General features: G+C 38.0%; 1 protein-coding gene across 2 annotated transcripts; it reads right to left on the bottom strand.

Annotated features, from left to right (window-relative positions):
- Nucleotides 1-3,208: 3,208 nt before the first annotated feature.
- LOC144968204 (uncharacterized) lies at nucleotides 3,209-17,684 on the bottom strand. 2 transcript variants are annotated; one of them, XM_078906319.1, is made up of 3 exons: nucleotides 17,526-17,684; nucleotides 9,850-9,987; nucleotides 3,209-7,548 (listed from the first exon to the last, which is right to left on the bottom strand). In XM_078906319.1, the coding sequence occupies exons 2-3, from the start codon at nucleotides 9,953-9,955 to the stop codon at nucleotides 6,245-6,247; spliced, it is 1,410 nt and encodes a 469-aa protein (XP_078762445.1). In that variant the 5' UTR covers nucleotides 9,956-9,987; nucleotides 17,526-17,684; the 3' UTR covers nucleotides 3,209-6,244. The 2 variants fall into 2 exon arrangements, with proteins under 2 accessions (XP_078762445.1, XP_078762446.1); XM_078906320.1 differs by having other exon boundaries at nucleotides 17,508-17,674.
- Nucleotides 17,685-22,520: the final 4,836 nt, after the last annotated feature.

Genomic DNA, 22,520 nt, shown 5'->3' with positions numbered 1-22,520 from the left:
GTGAGAGAGGGATCTAGTAATGACTTTGAGTTTGAAACGAATATTTTTGTGTTCGTGGATAGCTCACACGGTAGAGCCACACTCTCACCTGCCAGGCGGAGTTGTCGTACCAATAAGGTCGCAGGTTCAAACCCCACCACCGCCGCGAAAAATTTTTATTCTCTATTGTCTTCTGGCACTTTTCTATTCACTTCATATCTTGTTGTTACCAACATAAGTGCCTGCTCCACTCACTTTTCTGAATTAAAAACCTTTCTAGCAAATTATCACCAGAAATATGTGACGCTATGTTGGGATTTCACAGTTTCACAGGTTGTGACACTACCAGCTGCTTTGCTGGAAAAGGAAAAGTACGTCCATTTGCTCTATTGACAAAACACCAAGATTTCACACACTTATTTTCTGAATTGGGAAATCGAGAAGTGCTACATCAAGATGTTTTATCAAAGCTTGAAAAGTTTGTGTGTCTAATGTATGGAGACAGCAGAGCAAATGACAGACCTCTCTCCCACTGTAAAGGCATTGATTTGTCCCAGCTCCCTCCCTGTAAGAAAGGTCTACTGATGCATAGCAAGAGAGCAAACTTTCAAGCAATGGTTTGGAAGCAAGCAGCATCAAACTTCCCCGAAATTCCAAAACCCGAGGAAAACGGTTGGAAAAGGACAGCTTCTGGTAGTCTGGTGATCGACTGGTTTGGAGATGATGACATTATACCAAAAGAACTAGTTAACATTATTGTTGATGAACAGCAACCTAAAGAAGATGACATTGAGGAAGAGGATGGTGAAGAGGAATGGTCTTCTGAATCAGAGGATGATTTTTCAGACTGTGACCAATGGGTGGATGATGAACTGTTAAGAAAAATGAGTATGTTCCATACCTCTCAAACCATAACAGAATTATATATATATATATATATATATATATATATATATATATATATATATATATATATAATTATGTGTGAATGTGGTGAGTGTGTGTGTCACAATTATAATATAAATGTATTTCAAGGACACCTATTCTCAGTAGTTCACATTCTCATCCTCAAATGCTATAATATGTATTTCGAGAAAATGATGTTTTTGTTTATTAATTTTCTATTTGTCATTAGTAAAGATAGTTTGTATGTATTTCAAAATGACCCTCAAATCATCAGTTTCAAACATAATATTTAGTTATATTAAATTAGACGTGTTTTAAAATACAAAAATGCATTTTATGAATTTTTTGAAATTTTTGCACCGAATGACCTTTCAGGGGCAATAACTCTGTAAAGATGACACTATTTTTTTGGCAGCCGGCCATAAACGGATAGCTTAGATGTTAATACTAACTAGAAAAATTGGTCTCATAAAATCCCCAGGGGGGGGGGGGGGGGGGGGGGAGTGGGGGTCCCGGTAGCCCTTAGTCTAACAGAGATGATTTACAAGGAAAAAAAATATCATCTTCCAAAACTAACTATACATTTGACTGTTTCCCTCTCCGACCAGAATGAGGACAAAACTAAGTAATCTCATTCCAAGACAAAGACAAAGCATGTTGGAAAACAGATGTAGGGTAATAGAAGACAGTAAGTACCTCCCTGCCCACAATGGGAGGTCAGGAACTTCGCCCAGTTTATGTACTGTCACGTCGTGTGCTAAAAATCATGATTTACGAATCCCCCCCCAAAACTACAACAAATTATTTATAGTTATATTTTTTTTAATACATTCAAAATATGAAGATATTTTCTATATCATTGAAGTAAGGAAATATCCTTACCATAGAAGGGATATGATTTTTTTTTTTTTTTTAAGGGTTTTATGACGCTTGCAACACATGAAGGTCATATCAGCGTCAGTAAAAAGGAAGAAAATGGGTTAGTAATAAGTTCTAGAATTACAATAAAGCATCCAAGAAAAAGTAAGACAAAGGAGAATTGGATCAAATAGGGAGAAAACTATCGAAGTACTTAGTTTGAGATCACCTAAAAGTCTTATCCAGTCACAAGCACAGGTCCCCACTAAGAGGAATACACTCAAATGTTTACAAATCATATATAATATGTAAACAAAACATAATACATTACATAACAGTAACAGAGAGATGATTTACAAGGAAAAAAATATCATCTCCCAAAACTAACTATACATTTGACTGTTTCCCTCTCACCAAGGGTATCCGGTCAGGGCCAGGACAAAACCAAGTAATCTCATTCCAAGACAAAGACAGAAAGCAATTGGAAAACAGATATAGGGGGATAGAAGACACAGTAAGGACCTCCCAGCCCACTATGGGAGGTCGGGAACCCCACTCAATCATCTGGATGGGGTTCTGACCTCCCATAAGTGGGCAAGGAGATACTTGCTGTGTCTTCTATCCCCCAATAATATCTGTTTGCCAACATGCTTTCTGTCTTTGTCTTGGAATGAGGTTACTTGGTTTTGTCCTGACCCTGGCCAGAGTTCTTGGCTGGGAGGGAAACAGTCAAATGCATAGTTCTTGTTTTGGGAGGTGATATTTTTTTCCTTGTAAATCATCTCTCTGATATGTATTATTATATTTGTTATTTTGAATGTATAATGTAAGCATTTGAGTGTATTCCTCTTTGTTGGATCTTGTGCTTTTGTCCGGATGAGACTTATAGGTGATCTCAAACTAATTACATTGGTGGTGTGCTCTCTACCTCTGATCCCTATTTGTTCCCAGTTCCCCTTTGTCTTACTTTTTCTTGGGTGCTTTAATTGTAATTTTAGAACTTTTTACTATCCCAATTTCCTTTTTACTGGCGCTGATATAACCTAAATTTGTTGCAAGCGCCTTAAAATCCTTAAAAACAAAACAAACAAACCACCCAATCATCAATTATTTCTCCCCCCCCCCCCGTCCCCGAGACTGTCACATGTGTAAATAATAAATGATAAAATAAACAAAACTTTATTCATCCATAAGCAGGTTAGTTCTTACAAATGTGAATTACACAAATTAATAAATAAATTGTATTTAAAAAATAGTATATTTCAATTTACGTGATTTTATAAAGCAATTTGGTAAATGAAATAAAAATAAAAGTAATAGACAGCTTCTCAAATATTAATATCAATTATATATTATATATATATATATATATATATATATATATATATATATATATATATATATATATATATATATATATATATATATATATATATATATATATATGAAAAATTTTGTATAATGCAATTATATAATATTTATAATTATAAAAGAAAAGGTAGATTAAATAAAGATGAATGTTGTATCATGAAAGACTAAAATTCACAAATTCGAGTCAAAAATTCCGATGTCAGAAGGAAGAGAAGGCTGCCAATGTCTCTTTGTGTGAATAGGTAATAACCATCAGCTTCTCTGTGAAAATTTTATGTTTTGACAATGAGTGCGAAGCATCAAGAGTTATCTTGGTCGTGTTACCATGGCAGCATCTCACAAACAAGGAGTCGCTGGAATTGGGACTTTGGATGTTCTTCTAATACTTCTCTTCAAGTATAACAATTGCCAATTGAAAGGGAATGAGTGGGGTTTTTTATAGGGTTTTACAGCGCTTGAGAGCATTTAGGTCAAATCAGTGTCAGCAAAAAGGAACAAAATCGAAAATTTTTAAAAAGTCATTCCGGAATTACAATAAAAGCACTGAAAAAAAAAAAGTAAAACAAAGAGGAATTGCTTCAAATATGGAACACAAGTAAATTCAAGGAGCACACTCTCCATAATAATAGTAATGATAATGATACAGTGCAACAGGCATTTGTCGAACACGCATTCAACAAATTCGCGGTTTCAACGAACAAGGACAAAATTCCCCAATTATCTCCTTCATTCTCTTGACTCTTAGTAAATTTTTCACGCCATCCACGAACGGTTTGGAGGAACTAAACTGAGACTTGGGGTCAACACACTGGCCATAGAGAGAGAGAGCAGAGCAAGTTACATAGCCTTCGTGATTGTATAGCTTGAAACTGACAAGGAAAAAAAAAAAGAATTTAAGTCATAAAACAAGACGATGATCACGAAAAAAAAAGTTGATTACTGCGAGTTTTATTTAATATCTCAAGCAATGGAATCATTTATTTCCTTGAGCACCAATTACGACAACTCACTTTTCATTTTTTTTAACTTGTGACTTGTGGTCATGTCATGTGACATAATTTGTGGTCAGTCTTATGCATAGCCATCTTAAGTGCTTGCCTGTGTGTGTAGACACGTGCTATCCCCCCTCCATTCTTACCGTTTCTCCCACATCCTACCATGTTATCCTGCATGCCGTGTGGTGTTGCGTGTGTTTTGTTTGTCTAAGGGTAACTCAGGAGTGAATGATATTCATTATTTGCCAATAAAAAGGTATGAATCTACAAGATGAGGACGCACAAACATTGAGATAATATACTTGTACAGTAGACTACATCACAGTTTGTGTCTCTTGTCTTACAGCTGTTTCACATATTCGTCGAAACACAGATTCCGCAAACTTTTCCGGCTGTCCCATGTAGTTTGTCAAATGCATGTTGCATTGTAATAATAATAAAAATAATAGCAACATATTTCTATAGTGCCTAAACATACACATCAGTGCTTTACAATTAACTCATACGCACTCACACAAACACGCTTACACTTTTTCACATTAAAAAGACTACCAAAATCAAAATACATCAATTTTAAATAATGCTATAAAATAATTTAGTCTTAAGATGTTTCTTAAATGTTAGAACACTATGAGCAGATTTTGTTCTAAAACTGAGAGAGTCCCACAGACGTGTAGCTGTACAGTAAAAGCTTTTTGGTGACAAGTAACAAAACTGTATATTTCTTTCATCAAAACAAATTCTGATGATCTAAAAACACAACTAGGTGTATGACTTCAATGAGTTATTGTAAGTAAGAAGGACCTACTTTAGTAAAAACAGTTATAGGCATATAAAAGACTTGTGTACTCTATTATTTACTGAACAGGGAGAAAGAGAATCTCATGTAAAGTATCAGCAATGTAACCTTTTGAATGTTTAAGTGTAACTGATCAGAGTGTCTTATTTTGTATCTTCTGTAATCTAACGAAGCATACTTGGGGCTAGCTGTCAAAAGAGCGTTACAATAAATTTAAGTATAAGAGATGATACTAGTGCTAGTAGTTTTGTCATATATCTATTATATTATAATAAGTATCCAGAATTGATCTTACACTGAAGATTCTCTTTAAATAAAAATTACAGTTTTGAAAACTTTTTGAAACATGAGTCAAAATAAACATGAAGACTTTGGACACTGTTTCTAGAAATACTTATTTTACAATCTACAATATTAATATGGGTAGATGCTATTACATTTTTTGAACAGCTGTTTTCCAACAATAGTATTTCAGTTATGTCATTATTTCATTTTTATTTGTTAATTTTCATCCAGTCTTTAACGGCAATGATACACGAGACCAACCTCAAATAACTTCGTACTCACCACACGAGTCAATAGGAATGTAAAGTTGTGTATCATCAGTGTAAAAATGAAAGCCAGCAGAAAAAGTTAATGACATCATTCAGAGGCGCAGAAGAGGGCCTAACATTGATCCTTGTGGAACGCCAAAAAATAAAGGAACAGTATCAGAGACATGTTTGAGATTTATGCTGACAATCTGCCCCCTACCACTCAGATAAGAAAAAAAAACAATTTAAAACTGCCCCATCGATGCCATATTACACTTTTTAATCTGGCAAGAAAGATATGTTGATCAATGATATCAAAGGGCCTCTGAGGTTGAGAAAACAATAATAACACTTTTTGTTTAACCAAGTGATGAACAAAATCCTTATGTAGATGCACAAGTAAACGTTCAGTGCTATGACCTGTTCTGGAGGCAGATTGGAAGTTAGAATAGAATTTATTATCTCGTAGATGTTCATGTTTATAATTTGCAACCACTTTCTCGATAATTTTAGACAATAAACTAAGATTTGACAGTTAATTTGATCTTTATCAAGGGTTGGCCTCTTGAGTAGTGGGCACATGAAAATTGAATCTATAGTCTCTAATTTAAAAGGAATAAGTAGACACTATACGTATGTACATAATTGTGTTCAGCAAAACAAGCTGTACAAAACAGCATTAAAATCTTATAATTATAACGAAAATAGTTCTTCAAAAGTTGTGATGTTCACAAGGAATCTGAATGAGCAACAATTTGTTGTATCATAATGAATCTGACAATATTCCTTCAGTAAGAAGAGCGTTAAGAAATTTCACTCACGTTGGTCCCATCTTTCAGAGCCCCAGAGTGACACTTAATATACGGACCTTCTTCATCCATGATCATGATTGGTGCTCCACTGCATCCAGGACACGTGTCTATGTCGTATATGACGTAAAATGGCTTGTACACATCTAAGTCTTCATCGTCAGGTTTGGTCAACTGAAATTCTACATCCATCAAAGCAATTGAATCCTTTTTACTTCCATTTCCGAGTACGAATCGAGTCCCTGATGGAAATTGGACCCATCTCCTACAATAGACATGACTTTCTCCAATGCTATTCACTACTTGGTAGACATACGCTGCACTGTCAGGAAGAAAGGCTGTCAATGTCTCTGTAATTGTGAGCACATCGCCTTGTAAATTGGAAGAAGCAATATTGCTTAGAAGTTGAAATGCCTCTTTTGACGATGGTGGTGCATTCTTCAACAACTGGCATCTTGTGTGAGGACCAAGTTTGAATGGAGTGTCACATGAATGATTGATGGGGATTGGCAATATATGCCTCAGGGTTTTCCCAAAGGTGATTTGTTTGCTATTACCATGAGGATGTGACACAATCAGTTCTAACGGGAAACTTGGGATTTTAGCTTCAGTGTTCATATCTAAGATGAGTGCAATGAGTTGTGGATCGTGAGTTACACACTTTATCAATATTGCATCATAGTAGCATTTTTCTAATCTTGTGCTATTGTCATCAACACTATCATCACAGGAAATGGACTCATTGCTTAAACGCCAGTTGCAATATTCGCTGAAGTCCCATTCATTCACCCCATAGAGATGTTTTATACCAAGTGAGTCATCAGAGTCATAGAATAATTCACACACAACATGACTCGCCTCTGCACCATCAAAGATGACATGAGCTGCTGTGGAAATCTGAACAACTAGATATTCCATTTCTGGCTGATCAGATGTTTTACAGATATGACAAGGGCATCTGCCTTTGATTAGAGAGGGTAGAATATTCTCAATATACCCTGTTCCACATCTTGTTACACGACCTTTCCCCCGAAACTCATTGTAGGGATAAGGAGCTTTGCTCGGATACATAGCAGGACGGTTTTCACTACAGTAATTCACTGTTATTTTTACTGTTCTGTCACATATTGATTTTATGTAGTTCATGATATGTCCCATCTGACAATCTTGAGGAAGGTCCTTCATCGTGAATTTGTTTACAGGAATGAAACTTGAATGGCCAGGGTTTTTCCGACAATCAGCATAAAGTTGGCCACGGTCGGGTCCTCCTTCATAAAACACCTCACATTCCGGGATAACTACAGAATGAAATCAAATGAATTATGAATATTAATTGAGTTTGTCCTCCTCATCATCTTCTTCCTCCTCATTTCCCTTCTTCTTCTCCTCTTCCTCCTTCTTCTTCTTGTTCTTCAACTTCTTCTCCATCTCCTCTTCCTCCCCCCCTCCCCTTCAAAGCTACTAGACCCATGGTGCAGAGTTTTTCATGGTTTCTATAGTGTGAAACAGACAATAGCAATTGCTTGCCACTCTTTGGATGGGACATTAGTCTATTGCAAAGAACTTTCTACCAGGTCTATCAAACCCAGTTACCTAATCACTGCTGGGTGGACAGGGGATTGGAAAAAATCTTGACTCTTTTTACTCTCTTTGCGTGTGAAGCGAATGCTCTACCAACTGATTTATCAGGACCCCCTGGACTAACGGGTATGGGAGCATTCATATTTTACAGGGGGGAAAATATTTATTTGCAATAACACTAGTATTGAATAGTCTTAAAAATAAATCATTAGAAAATAAAGTGTCCTTCCACCTCAAACCAGTATTATGTCGTTCTGAATCAGACGTTTAAAGGGAATTTGGTGTTAAAATGAGAATAAACATCAACTGTTATTTTTCATTTCTGTAAGCAATCCCATTAACCGCAACAAAACATAATGTTTATAAACATTGATGAAGTTTCGTTCTACTATAAAATTCTGTTGTATCTATTCCTGGAGTCAACAAGTTTTCAGACAAGGTTGACCAGATCCAAACACAAAATTTTCAAATCTTCCAGACATTTTAAAAATGATAAACTCTCTTAATTTCTCATAAATTCTCTTTTCAACAACAAGTTTGCATTGAAACTGAGCATGTATTTATTCATAGAAAAACATATCATTCTAAAACTGTTTTCTATTGGGTAAAACTGCGACTGAATCCTTCAATATGCTAACAATTGCATATGGCGAAGGCTGCATGTCCCTGACTCAGTAGTTCAAATGATAAGCAAAATTAAAGTCTAGTGGGTGACATGACAAGCCTGGATCAGGTCGACCAAAAACTATATTGTGACTGACAAAACTGTAAATAAAGTTTCTAGCAAATTTTCATAACAATTGACAGCATTTGTATTGAATTTAGAATTTCACATGGGTCCTGCCATAACATTCTGACAAGCTGCCTTTGAATGTGGAAAACTGCGGCAAATCCGGTACCACATAATTTCACAGAGGCGTGAGGACAGACAGTGAGGAGGATGCACTGTTAGTTAGCGTGAAAGATAATTATTGGTGATGGGTCTGAAAGTTACGATTAAGAGAGTGACCCTCAATCAACTGAAGGGTTGTTTCCAAATTCGCCTCATTGTCTGAAGAGTAGGATGAGGCTCATGCGTATAGTTTTTTAATATCTTTAATGAATGTCGAGGAATTGTTCATAAGAATTTGGGTGACCAGATCCGATCCTTTATCAGTATTTTACACTGAATTTTAGAAAAACTTAGACAAAACTTTGAGACAAAAGCGACCTGAAATTTGGGTATCTAAAAATTGGTACCTTCTTCATAACAATGCCAAGTCAAAATACATCTTTACGTGAGCAAAATTATTTAGCTAAAAACCAAATGACACCCCCACGCCCCATAATTCACTGGATCGATCTCCCTGAAATTTTTTTGTCCTCTTCACTAAACTTAAAATGGCATTAAAAGGATGATGCTTTCACAATCTCCAGGAGATGACAACAAATTTGCAAAATGCATTGAAGGTAAAACCCAAAAGAGGACATAATATACATCTCTGCTTCCAAAGGGTCCTACATCGTTGGAACACGTGTGTAAATGCAGAGGGAGATGACTTTGAAGGTCGATATCGAGAACAGTATCTAAGCTAAACTATATATTAAAAAATTTTTAAAATAAAAATTGAGCTTTTATATAGAGCAATATCCACTAAACGTGCTCAAAGCGCTTTACAAGGGGTCCCTGGCCAACTGCAACACTAAACACGTAGGACGAGACATGACACTTGTTAGGCGATATTACAATTTTTTTCGGACAGAGACAACGCTGTTAATGGCCAGGTACCCATTTTACACCTGAGTACGGTGAGAAAATGGGAGTAAAGAGTCTTATCCAAGGACTCAACTATGCACTGTGCGAGGCTTGAACCCAGGACCTTCTGATCCAAAAGTGATTGTCATACCACTAGACCACATAGCCGCACCTCATAGACCTAGTTAGGAAATGTATTGACTGGAGTGATAAATCCTCCTGTCATAATATTGTTTTGAGGTGGTGGGTCCTAGTCCTAGATCTTAATTAAATGCCATCTTACACGGAACATCAACGGTGTTTTCTTTCATTTGGGTCAAGTCAGGATCAGGACTTCTTTCAACTTCAGGAAACGTTTTTGACACATCATATTTAGTCGCATGATCCATGTTTGAATGGTTATGTAATGTCAGCCTTGGATCTGAAATAAATAAAAGGATATCTATCAATTCTTGGCACAGGAAAGGAGTGGAAATGATGTGATATGATATGACATGATATGATATATGATATGATATAAGTCCAGATTTATGTAGGCTTTTACAGCCTTTTATCTGCTCTTGTGCATTCGTGAGCGTATTTAATTCACTTCTCTCAAAACTGGGCATGCCACATAGTAGAAGGAGGTGTCTGAATTAAACTCTACAAACAGTATTTTTCTGTTTCACAATGAGCGTCGAGACAGCACTTGAATGCCTGCAATGAAGGGACGTCAACAACTGTTGCAGGCAAGCGGTTCCATTTGTCGACTACCCGATCTGAGAAGAAGTTCTGCCTAAGGTTTAGAGAACACCTTTCCTTGGAGAGTTTGAATCTATGTCCTCTGGTGCTGCTGGTAAGATTGAGAAGGGTCATGTTTACAGAGTATATATTATGCATGCATTTGAACACTTCGATAAGGTCTCCTCTATCTCTCCTATACTGCATGCTCGGTATTCGTATCTTTTTCAGTCTTTCTGTGTATTCTAGATCTTTGAATCCAGGAATAAAATTAAATAATAAAATAAAATTAAAATTAAATTATCTTTGTCCAATATTTGCCCCGATTACATGCATATTTTATTTTAACACCAACATTATTTCTGTATACTCACAGGTGACATCAAATTTTGAGGTTGTATTTAGGTTATCTCATTGACAATGTCATGAATTCATGCATTTTTTCTCTCCTCACGATCCTTTACATCTTTTCATGAATTGTCAAAAATGTAAGAATTGGAAATGATTTTCCCAGCCTAATAAACACGAAGGCTCTGAAGCATCTTTTTTTTTTTTTTACATATCTATTTTGGTAACTCATATCTTTTTATACCCACAATCAAAAGTAAATATGAAATCGAAATAATCACTTGCCAGATTAGTAGCAACTGTTAACTTTTTCAAAAATATGAGAGAAATCTATGGATTTAAGCAATTTATCATTCATTGATGGTCTACAATTATACATTCATTCGTCTTGCAACCAGCAAAGTTACGTAAGTTGCAAGAAACTCAAGTGGAGCAAAAGTAGAAAGTCTTCAGAAAAGAAACCCCTCGACAAGTGGTTCAGTTCTTATAGTTATAGTCTCATGTTCTAAGAGGGTTGAGCGACACAAAGGTCATGACCCATGCCATTGATGACTTGTTCTTTTTTAAAGTCATAGAGGCTTGAACCTGGGACCTCCCTATCACGATTTTTATATTCTAGATTTTTTTTTCTGGTGCTCTGGATCAATATGCCATTGATTCCTGTGATGCAACGACATCCCTTAACTAAAATTTAAATTGAGGGCAGGGGGGGGGGGGGGGGGGGATAAAATTAGTTATCAAACAAGTAAGTGTAAAAATAAAGTAGTCCTTCAGATCCATGGAGCCGGAGTTTATCCGGTTTCCATCGCGTGAAATGGACAATAGCAACAATTGATTGATATCCTTTTAATTGGACGTTTGTGTTGTCTATCGCAAAGTAGATAGTTTCTGTTAGCTCTGACAGAACCAGCAACCCAATCACTGCTGGGCTGGATAAAATCTCGGCCGCACTAGAGATCGATCTTGGTCCCTTTGTGTGTGAAGTGAGTGTTCTACCAACTGAGTTATTGGCATTGGATCCCCCAAATATGTGTAAGTGTAAGCGTGGACCATAACTATAACTAATAGTGGTGGTTGCTAAAAGTAATAGCCTATAATGGTTTTTAGTATGCGTACCGTACTGAAAATCAGAACTCGGTGTGCTCTGCGACATTTCACATTACTGACATTTCAATTTCATTACATCGCGTCAACACCTCAACAAACCAAAATTCAATGAGAATGTAGGGAACAGTATGCCTTTTTATGTTGTGTGTTTGTGTGTTGGTGTGTAGTATCTCGATCGAGGTTGTTGTGAGTTGTTGTCATGATGTTCCGTTTGTGATTGTGACGTCATATCTTGTTGGCCACCGTATATAAGCGACAGTCACCGCTTACTCTCTCTCTTTGACCATTTGAATCTACAACGTTCCTAACGGATAATCAAAATCTAGGTATGTGTACTTAGTAAATCGGGAACTGCCCACTTCGGTGGAGATTCATGCCTCGGGCATATTATTTATTTATTTTATTTTCTCATCGTGAATGAGATGTAAAAATCTATTCACGACAATTGGCGCTGCGACTAATAAAGTTTTACAATTTTCACTGTGGTTTTAGTGTAACTGTAAAATTTCGAACCCTGCCATGAAAATCGTGCATGGAGACACCACGTGCATGAGCACGGGAATTAGTTTCATAAAAAAAAGAGTTCTGTAAACAAGTCCGTCGTTAGTTAGCATTGTTCTAAAATTTCAACGGATTATGTTTAGATGCGCCGCGATATTTTTCCTCTGGATTACATGGGAGTTGGTGGATGCTACCCAACCAGAGAGGTCTTAACTGCTATTTCTGCAGCTATTCGCCGTTTTAGGGGTCGGCAATTCTCAACTAATTATCAGTATTTCAGTGATTTAACTACGATAATATTTAGAGAGATTTTCACTCTACAAAAAAGGAACAAAATATTGGTGAGTACCTTTCCCATTTTCATTGAATTGTTATTTGGAAATGCTTTAAATGACTAGGAGATGAGACCTACTATGCATTATTCCTTATAACTATCTGCTGATCTGGTGAACCACTCATAAAATAGGTGTCATGGTGTTTTTACTTACACAAGAAGTCGTAGTCGATGTCTAAACTCCTGATTTTAATAAATCATGACCTACCATGCATACAGAGTAGGGTGCTTATCTTTTATGCATGAGACTAGAGTCTCAATGACTGCTATCTGGAGTACTATTCCTATGCATTGCATGGCTCCCAGATTGCTGGTCAATTACCTCTATCTCTAGTTCTTAAGTCAACAGTAACTGGACTCAACTCAGGTAGACTAGCTAACTAGTCTCTAAGCTGTAAGTGATAACACCAGAAGATTACAACAGAGGTCGAAGTCTATGTCTAAACTGAGTTAATCAAGACCCACCATGCATACAGGGTAGGGTGCTTATCTTTTATGCATGAGACTAGAGTCTCAAGGACTGACATCTGGAGTACTATTCCTATGCATTGCATGGCTCCCAGATTGCTGGTCAATCAGCTCTATCTCTAGTTCTTAAGTCAACAGTAACTGGACTCAACTCAGGTAGACTAACTAGACTAAGTTGTAAGTGATAAATCACTTAACTAGCTGAACAACCTACACAGGCTGCTAGTTTTGTCTCACCAGACAGTAGCGTTCATCTTCATTTACATGTTCCTAACAACCCCTATTAAGTATAGGATGTTTATCTGAACTCTTTACATCCATACTCTGGAAAACATATCCATCAGAAGGCGAAGTCGATGTCTAAACTCCTGAGTTTAAATCATGACCTACCATGCATACAGGGTAGGGTGCTTATCTTTTATGCATGAGACTAGAGTCTCAATGACTGCTTTCTGGAGTACTATTCCTATGCATTGCATGGCTCCCAGATTGCTGGTCAATTACCTCTATCTCTAGTTTTAAAGTCAACAGTAACTGGACTCAACTCAGGTAGACTAGCAGACTAGTCTCTAAGCTGTAAGTGTTAATACCAGAAGATTACAACAGAAGTCGAAATCTGTCTAAACTGAGTTTAATCAAGACCCACCATGCATACAGGGTAGGGTGCTTATCTTTTATGCATGAGACTAGAGTCTCAAGGACTGACATCTGGAGTACTATTCCTATGCATTGCATGGCTCCCAGATTGCTGGTCAATTACCTCTATCTCTAGTTTTAAAGTCAACAGTAACTGGACTCAACTCAGGTAGACTAACTAGACTAAGTTGTAAGTGATAAATCTAACTAGCTGACCAAGCTACACAGGCGGCTAGTTGGGTCTCACCAGACAGAAGCGTTCATCTTCACTTACATGCTCCTAACTACCCCTATTAATTATTGGACGTTTCCCTGAAACTCTTTCCGTCCAATATGTGGGACATTTAGCTCACAAATTACCTGTCCCAGTCACCAAATTGTCTACATACCCCAATCTAATATGACAAGAATAGAAAACCCTAAATTGTCATAAAGTTGGCTATGGCCTAGTTTCAATCCATGTGAGCAGTTTCACTGAGACAAAATCTATTCATATTGTTCAGTTCATTTAAAATGGATTCAAAAATCATGATCAACTCAATCTCATCCAAAGATCTTGCCAGATCTTCATTGATCAGCAAGTCACTGGCTCGCAAAGTGTTAGACCTGCGTGCTCAGAAGGGTTTTCTAACTAGAGACGATTTGGAAGATAAGGTTGCTAACATCAAAATGTTAGATCTTTTTGATTTTGCGGTTCCGTCTACCGGTGCTTGGGTAAATCCTGAGGAACCAGCTGCCGCAGCTTCCCAGGCTAGTACCCCGGATAAATCATGCCCGTTGGATAACTTGAGTAGCAGTAACGTAGACCTGCGGGGTGAACCGTTCGAACCAAAAAAAACCTCGCTCGACGAGCCGTTTCGCAACCCGAAATGGTTGCTACTGATAAGTCGCGAGGAAAGGCGAATGATGCTTCAGGTGTAAATCAAAATGGCGATATGAGACTTTTCCCACGTGAAGAGTTTCACGACTCACCAAGCATGTCACGCCGAGCAACCTTTCCGCTGTCCGATCAAGAAGGGGTGCCTTTTTCACAGGGGGGTAAACTTGGTCAGGATCCCTTTAAGGGGGATCTCCAAGGTAAAGGTTATGACCCGGTGAATATTCGCAAGAGGGATCCCTACCTCCACTTCTCAGAGGAAGATATAGCACCAATGCACATGAGAGAGGAGCAAAGGAGTAGAAGAGATCCAGTAAGGCAAAGTAGGACAGCGCATACGATGCCATCAGGAAGGATGCCCCCGATGTACGGTGATGTCCAAAATGTGATTGATATGTACAACGAACGTCAGAAGTGGAGAGACGAAGCAAGACAGTTGCCATATCGTGACGTCCCGTTTGCATCCCGCAACCCTGATAACAAGCCCAACTATGAGATGCCAAATGAATACTCATACATGCTTCCCCCATCCAGAGTGCAGCTCCCAAGATCAATATCGTTTGATGGAACTGGAAGATGGGACACATTCGTATATAGTTTCCAAAATTTTTTGAAGTATCATGATATCCAGCACCTTCGTGATCAACTGTATTTCTTAAACTTAACATTGGAGGGAAAAGCCGCGGATTACCTATCGCGTATCCACCAATCAACAGTCTTCATAAATATTGAGGAAGCATATGGGGCTTTAAGGAATAGATTTGGCGGCCAACAACTGCAACATGCAGCATTGATACAATTCAACAGTACCATCCAGGCCGAGAAGGAGGATGTTTGGACTACACAGACTGTGGGAACTGGCACTCCAAGCTTTCCCAGGACAGAGTTGAAAAGATGAAATTCGACTATGGAATTAGAAGAGGCAAAAAGTGCACCTTGAAGACAGAAATTAAAAATTAGAAACGTTTTATAACTGAATGCCATCCTGATCAGTCCTGCCAGCATCATTGCAGATTTAATCCTCGGTGCAGTGTTATGTGTAAAAAACAGAAACAAGCTTTAAGAAGAATGGTCAATCAAGAAGCCTCCAACTCTGTCATGACTCATTTCTGTTGCTATGTACAAAAAGAAAAACCCCAGACCCTGGAAAGAAACAAAGTATGTTTGACTGTCTGGAGCAACATCACAGTCTGTATCAACTGAGCAGAATAGCAACGAGTCGATGCCACCACTGTCAACATGGCAGTGACAGTGATGAAGGGGTTCAATTCCAAAGAAAATACCAGGGAAGCTCAGCCTGATGATACTGGACTCGAACCAAAGGCTGAAGGAGAAGGGTAGAGGTGACGCCTCACTCCCCATCAAAGGGTAGAGGTTTCACCTCCCCACTAAGAAACTTCTCACATCATGATGACTCAAGGGCACAAGGGACTACTAGAGACACCTGGAGCAGACACCATGCACAGGGAGCCTGATGACACCCCAAGCAATCACAGGTTTGATGACAGCTGAAAAAAGTGCCCTGAACCCAAGACCTGATGATACCAGGGTTGGAACCCCTCAGAATCACAGGCTTGATGATACCTGGTGTAAGCCCCCTGAACCCAGAGACCTGATGATACCAGGGATGGTACCCTCGGAATCACAGGCGAGGAAGGGAGAGAGCTACCCAGAGGCCCATCTGATCATGGCTTAAGAACCCGACCCAACATGATGGAATCAGAATAAGCCAAGATGTGAGAAAGAACCCATGAGGGTACCATGATGACCATGTGGGCCAGGAAACCAGGGTAGTGGTACCCCTAATGAACTGATAACATGAACACCTGAGAATTCACCTCAGTCAGGCGAGGGAGGGAATTATGGCTATACATCAGAAGGTATTTTACTACCTCGATCAGGTGAGTCAGAAGCATAAGCTTCAAAATGATGATGGATACCACCTTGTGGCAGGACCTGTATTATAGACATTAACATGAATTGGTAACGGACATGGTTCCGACTATGCTTTAAAAAAAAAAAAAAAAAAAAAAAAAAAAAAAAAAAAAAAAAAAAATTTCTGACATTATCCCTGGTCATCATCATCTTGTCAATCAATTAATAAAGAGCTCCCCTATCCTGTTAGCAATAATGTAAATACTAAATAAGCTCAATTTTCAGCTGCATTGTTTTAAAGAAAAAATGAGACATATCCACCCATTTACAAGTGCAGGAAGCAACCACACTGATATTGTCTTACAATTTTGATTGCTTATATTCCCAATGAAATTTAAAATATTACATCCCTCCTAACATGTTATCTTTTATTAATTGTGGTCCAACTTTCATAAGTACTATGTTCTGATATGGATATTTTCAGTAATGTTTTGTGGATTTTTATTTCAAGTTTCAAGCCCCCGGGAAGGGAGATTTATTGTTTGTTATTTCCCTGTTTTATGGCTCAATTGGAGCAACGCCTCATAAGGTAAGAAGTCTTTTTTTTTTTTCGTTATAGGATGTCAAACTGGAGAATGAGGTTTGTTTTAGAAGGGGGAGGAATGTAGGGAACAGTATGCCTTTTTATGTTGTGTGTTTGTGTGTTGGTGTGTAGTATCTCGATCGAGGTTGTTGTGAGTTGTTGTCATGATGTTCCGTTTGTGATTGTGACGTCATATCTTGTTGGCCACCGTATATAAGCGACAGTCACCGCTTACTCTCTCTCTTTGACCATTTGAATCTACAACGTTCCTAACGGATAATCAAAATCTAGGTATGTGTACTTAGTAAATCGGGAACTGCCCACTTCGGTGGAGATTCATGCCTCGGGCATATTATTTATTTATTTTATTTTCTCATCGTGAATGAGATGTAAAAATCTATTCACGACAAGAAAAAGCCTCTCATTCTCATTCATATTCATAGGCATAGGTAGTATGTTGCAACCTGTTTAAAAGTAAAATATGTATTTTACCAAGGTAACTTCTCAAACCTTTACTACGAGTTATTCAAGGCTGTCAATAGCATGGCATGATGACAACAAACCCAGGTGTTCAAACAGGTACTAGAGAGAACTTCAGGATACAAACAGAAGCATCAAACTTGACGTTGTTTGTCGCTCATTGTTGACAGGTGACAAGGAAGAAAATACGGAAGGAAATACGGAAAACCCGCAGTTCTAAAAATAAAGATCGGTAAATCCCGATGAGTTACCTGAGACTTTACTGTGAAAGTCTATGCCTGAGACTGAGAGAACGTTGCGGATAACATTCGTCATTGGTAAATCCTTCAGACATGCATGTGGTAAATCCCGTCGTGAGGCAAAAAGAATGTTGTGTGTAGGGTTATGTGTGTGTGTGTGTATGTGTGTGTGTGTGTGTGGGGGGGGGGAGAGAGAGAGAGGAGAGAGAGAGAGAGAGAGAGAGAGAGAGAGAGAGAGAGAGAGAGAGAGAGAAGAGAGAGAGGAGAGAGAGAGAGAGAGAGAGAGAGAGAGAGAGAGAAAGAGAGAGAGAGAGAGAGAGAGAGAGAGGGGGGGGGGTGATCTTCACCATGAAACAACTGTAATTGTTTGTTTTGTTTGTAAACGCTCATAACACCAGTCAGAGTAGTTTTCTAAAATTACCTACATCACGAATCCGATAAGGTCCCTCTCAGTATTAACACGTATCACACCATTTCCGCTCTCTGGTATTACTGACTGTCTGTGTTGAATATGGTAACTCTCTTTAAGCATCTTTAAACGTTCCACTAATGTTTAATTCCATAGCACGGCCTATCAATGTATCAAAAAAAATCAGTTGACCTTGCCGGCCAATGAAAAGTTTTGCCGGCAGGATAAGTAAATCGCCGGCCTGATTTTCCGCTGAATTTGCCGTGTCTAAAATGTTCTTGTGATAAGCGTCCAGGCTGCGAAACGATGGATCCGCGCAAAAATAGTCATCATGTCTTGTGCCTTATTTTGACACCTGTTTGGTTACACTCCCATTTGTATGACGTTGGCACATACAGACTGGCGCCAAATGTTAAAAGTGACACAAGACTACGGAGGTCTTGGATGAGTAGATAATGGAAAGGGAAAGGGATCAGACCGTAGCCATCGTAAAGTTATAGCCTGACGCTGACCAAGAAATGACGTCAAAATGCCAGTCTTTTGCCACAAAAGAAAACAATCGTGAGTTGTATTCAATAGTTCAACCAATGAAATAACTTGTTTCCTTGAGCTCTACTAACGACATCTCACTAGACGCTATACAAACCTAAAACATGACGTCAAACTGCCAGTCCTAGAGGGTTCTAGTGTCAGGCTATATGTTAACGATGGCTACGATCGGACAAAAAAAATAATTAAATAACCCCTCTGGCAAAGTAATCTCTCTCTCTCTCTCTCTCTCTCTCTCTCTCTCTCTCTCTCTCTCTCTCTCTCTCTCTCTCCGCTATATATATATATATATATATATATATATATATATATATATATATATATATACTAGTAAAAATCCCGCAATTTCGCGGGACATTTATTTATTTAATTTATCTAGCTATCTATCTTTCTCCCTCTCTCTCTCTCTCTCTCTCTCTCTCTCTCTCTCTCTCTCTCTATCTATCTTATCTATCTATTATATATATATATATATATATATATATATATATTATGTATATATATATACAGTGCACTCTGGATACGTCGACGTTGCCTAAGTCGATTTTTACCCAAGTCGATTTTTTTTCTTGGTCCCTCCCCCTTCTTCCTATATAACTATAACATTAGTAAAAAAAAAAACTCCACATAAGTCGATGTCGCTTTTAAGATTCAACCCGACAAAAACCGACAACGACATAATATTCATGGGCGGGGTAGCCAAGACTGGCCTCAGTAAGTAAAATCCAATCGTTGTGAAGGTAATGACAGGCCCTGTCACTGCCGCAGGGTGTTTTCAGCTTTGATTTTTATAAATTTGCCGACAGAAAAGAAAATATGTTTCAGAAATTGCGATTTAAATCCTATTTTATTTGCGGGTGAAAATCATTGACATTGCACTTTGTTTGGTAAAAATCGGTAAAAAATTACGACTTTGTTGATGAAAAATGACTTTGAAGACAAGTATTGTAAACTTTTAAAAATATTATGAATAATTTATAACTCCCTTATTTGTGGGTCGATTTTGTCATTCGAGGTATCAATTTTATTGTAATAAAGAGATAGGAACTTCAGAGTTATATTTTCTGATGCGAAATTATTACTTTGTAATTTTAGCACCAAGAAAAATAGTCGGTAAATAAATTTGTAACACCTCTTTGATAGACCGCCAGGGTCCGTTCGTGTAGAATTGTGAATCAAGCGTCTTCAAAGTCTTCGACCAATCACAGGCTATCTATCCAGCTGGCCGAAACAAAGACGCTTCTCCCCGTCGATGTATTACGCTATTGTTATGCAAGGAATCTCATCTCATGTAGTTCCATATCTGAAGCAAACGTCGGAGGTCATCTTCCGCCAAGCTGATCTATCTCTTGCCAATTCTATTAAAGCAGCGCCACCTTTCTCAGCTTCATCTGTCCAAGTTCTTATCCCTTTCAAATACGTTATTCTTTGTCTTCCTCTTATTCTTTTTCCATTCATCTTTCCAGTCAAGGCGAGTATTTCCAAACCAGGGTGGCGGATAATGTGTCCTAAAAATTCCATTTGGCGTTTGATGATTTTTGTTATCAGTGATCTTTTTCTGTTTGCCAAGGAATATAACACCTTATTGAGTAGGCCTAAAAGCTAAAATCTAAAAGTAAAAAATATAATTCTGAGGAATTTGAAAGTCACATTGCTGAAATCAGCTTGAAAAAAGAAGTACATTGGTCTTTGTTTCATAAAAATCGGTTGAAAACCAACTGTTTTACGAATAAATTTGATTTTAAAAATTGCTTTTGTTTATTTTAGCTTTTTTTAGCAACTTTTTTATTTATCGGCCGATTTTCTTGATTTTTATATCATTCTTTATATCTCAAAGAGACGAGATCAGTGATATACTTTGTTTGTTTCAAATGTAACTTGAACATAATTTGGCTTTTTTACCTATCGACCATGCCTGGATAATTTATTCAACAACGTGGCGATGTGACGCAACTATTCCATGGCCGTCTTCCACTGCCTAAACGATGATTCAATTCATTGTTGACGGCTGTTTACACGTGAGCTGCCAGAACCACCAATCGTTGAAGGGTCAAGATGCACAGTAGCCAATCGTTCTTCGGTCAAAAAACTTAAGAACTCACGAGAACAAAAGTTTGAAATTTAGTGATGGACGGACCTATGAAATCGTTTCTGGGCGGAGTTTAACCATGAGTGACCGTAGAAAACGAAAAGGCGACTACAGATATCAAAGAGTAGGCTTATATCATCAAAGGATGTCTACATGATTGACATGGCCATATAGGGAACTCATTATCTACTCCCCCAAAAAGAATCTGAACACGAGAGGGTTAAGTCGATGTTCTTATCACTCATGACTACAAAAAAAAATCACAAATAAACAAGTATTTCCATTGGTTAAAAAAGCTACCAGTAAGAGTAAGAATTTTAAGTGGTTAAGAATATCCGCGAACGATTGGCGCACATCGATGTGATGTAGGTGCTTTGCCTGACGTCCTTGTTCAATGTACATGAGCAGTATTGAATAACTTTAATTTCTCCATCTCAAATTTTACATTGTCGCAACTTCAAGTTCAAGATTTTTTTTTTGGTTCTAATCCCATGCCATCCTATGTAATGGCCCTCTTAATAAGTATCAATTTTATCAAGAAGAATTCAAGTCAAGTCTACAACTACAATGGCAAACCTATCGCGGAAAAGGAAGATTCGATGCATTTGGAAAGTTTGGCATGCGACAGAAAATCATCGCATAGGAATTTGGCATACCAGCTATTTCTGTCTCGATTTACAAGAAGCATGACCTTGACCTAGAGGCTCCTACCCTTCCGCTTTTCGCGGAATAATTTCACTATACATTCCACATTCAAGGCAAAAATTCCGCTTTTCACCTTTCCCATCAAGGAAAATTAAAAAAAAAAATCTCTAGCGAAAAAAAGTGAGCTATGGCTTATTTCGTCATCTCCTATGGTCAATCAACACACATTGTATGTCTGATTAGTCTCTTCAAAGTGTGTGCTGCTGATGTCGGATAATATTTTATGTTTGGGAGGGGGGTTGACCGAAGATATTATTATTATTATTATTATTATTATATTATTATTATGACTCCGATTCGTGAGGTCAATGACCTTGGTAATATTATATGTTGGCTTCAATCGGTAATAGTATTATTTGAGTACGGTCAGCTTCTTTCCCTATTTAATTTTAGCCCTGTGTCCGTGTGTGTGTGTGTGTGTGTGTGTGTGTGTGTGTGTGTACCGGCACGCGCGTTTGCTTGATTAGGTGTGTGTATGTGGGAGGAGGGGGGGGGGGGGGGGGGGGGCCCTGACAAGGTTAAATCCATCCATTCAATGCTCTGCTCTCAGACGGCCAGGACCTGTGTGTTTTCTATTATTTGACCCCATTCTTAGTCTTTACACAATCTGTACATTTTTACACATTTTTAATTTTTAATCATTTGAGTACTTTTGGATTGTCTATTACATTTTCTGTTGCAAAGCATGTCATAGTCAATAACAATAAGTTGATTCCGCTTTTTTTAAAATCTCAAATTCCGATTTTTATGTATTCTGATTCCTCTATGGGGCTATTGGGGGTAGGAGCCTCTGATGACCACTACAGAGACCGTGCGATATGAAGGGACATACTTATTCCAGATTGGGTTGCTTTGTTCAAATGAGTTTTTGCTCATTTGGTTACCCTCCGGTTAAGTTGATTTTCGGATAAGTCGATTTTTTTCTCGGTTCCCCTGGGCATCGTCTTATCCGGAGTCCACTGTATATATATATATATCATCTCTCTCTTTCTCTCCATATTACTCTCTCAACTATCCATCATCAACTTTCATGT

Source organism: Berghia stephanieae, chromosome 3 (genome assembly GCF_034508935.2).
Source record: "Berghia stephanieae isolate SIO BIC M18660-M18661 chromosome 3, UCSD_Bste_1.3, whole genome shotgun sequence".
In the NCBI taxonomy this organism is placed as follows: Eukaryota; Metazoa; Mollusca; class Gastropoda; order Nudibranchia; family Aeolidiidae; genus Berghia; species Berghia stephanieae.
This window is presented reverse-complemented; position numbering and strand designations above follow the sequence as displayed.

Bases quoted from the DNA above. Each gene is read 5' to 3' on its own strand.
- LOC144968204 (XM_078906319.1), bottom strand. From the start codon at position 9,955: ATGGATCATGCGACTAAATATGATGTGTCAAAAACGTTTCCTGAAGTT. The intron at 7,549-9,849 runs GTAAGATGGCAT...TTCATTCTGTAG, and splicing joins AAACACCGTTGATGTTCCGT to TTATCCCGGAATGTGAGGTG.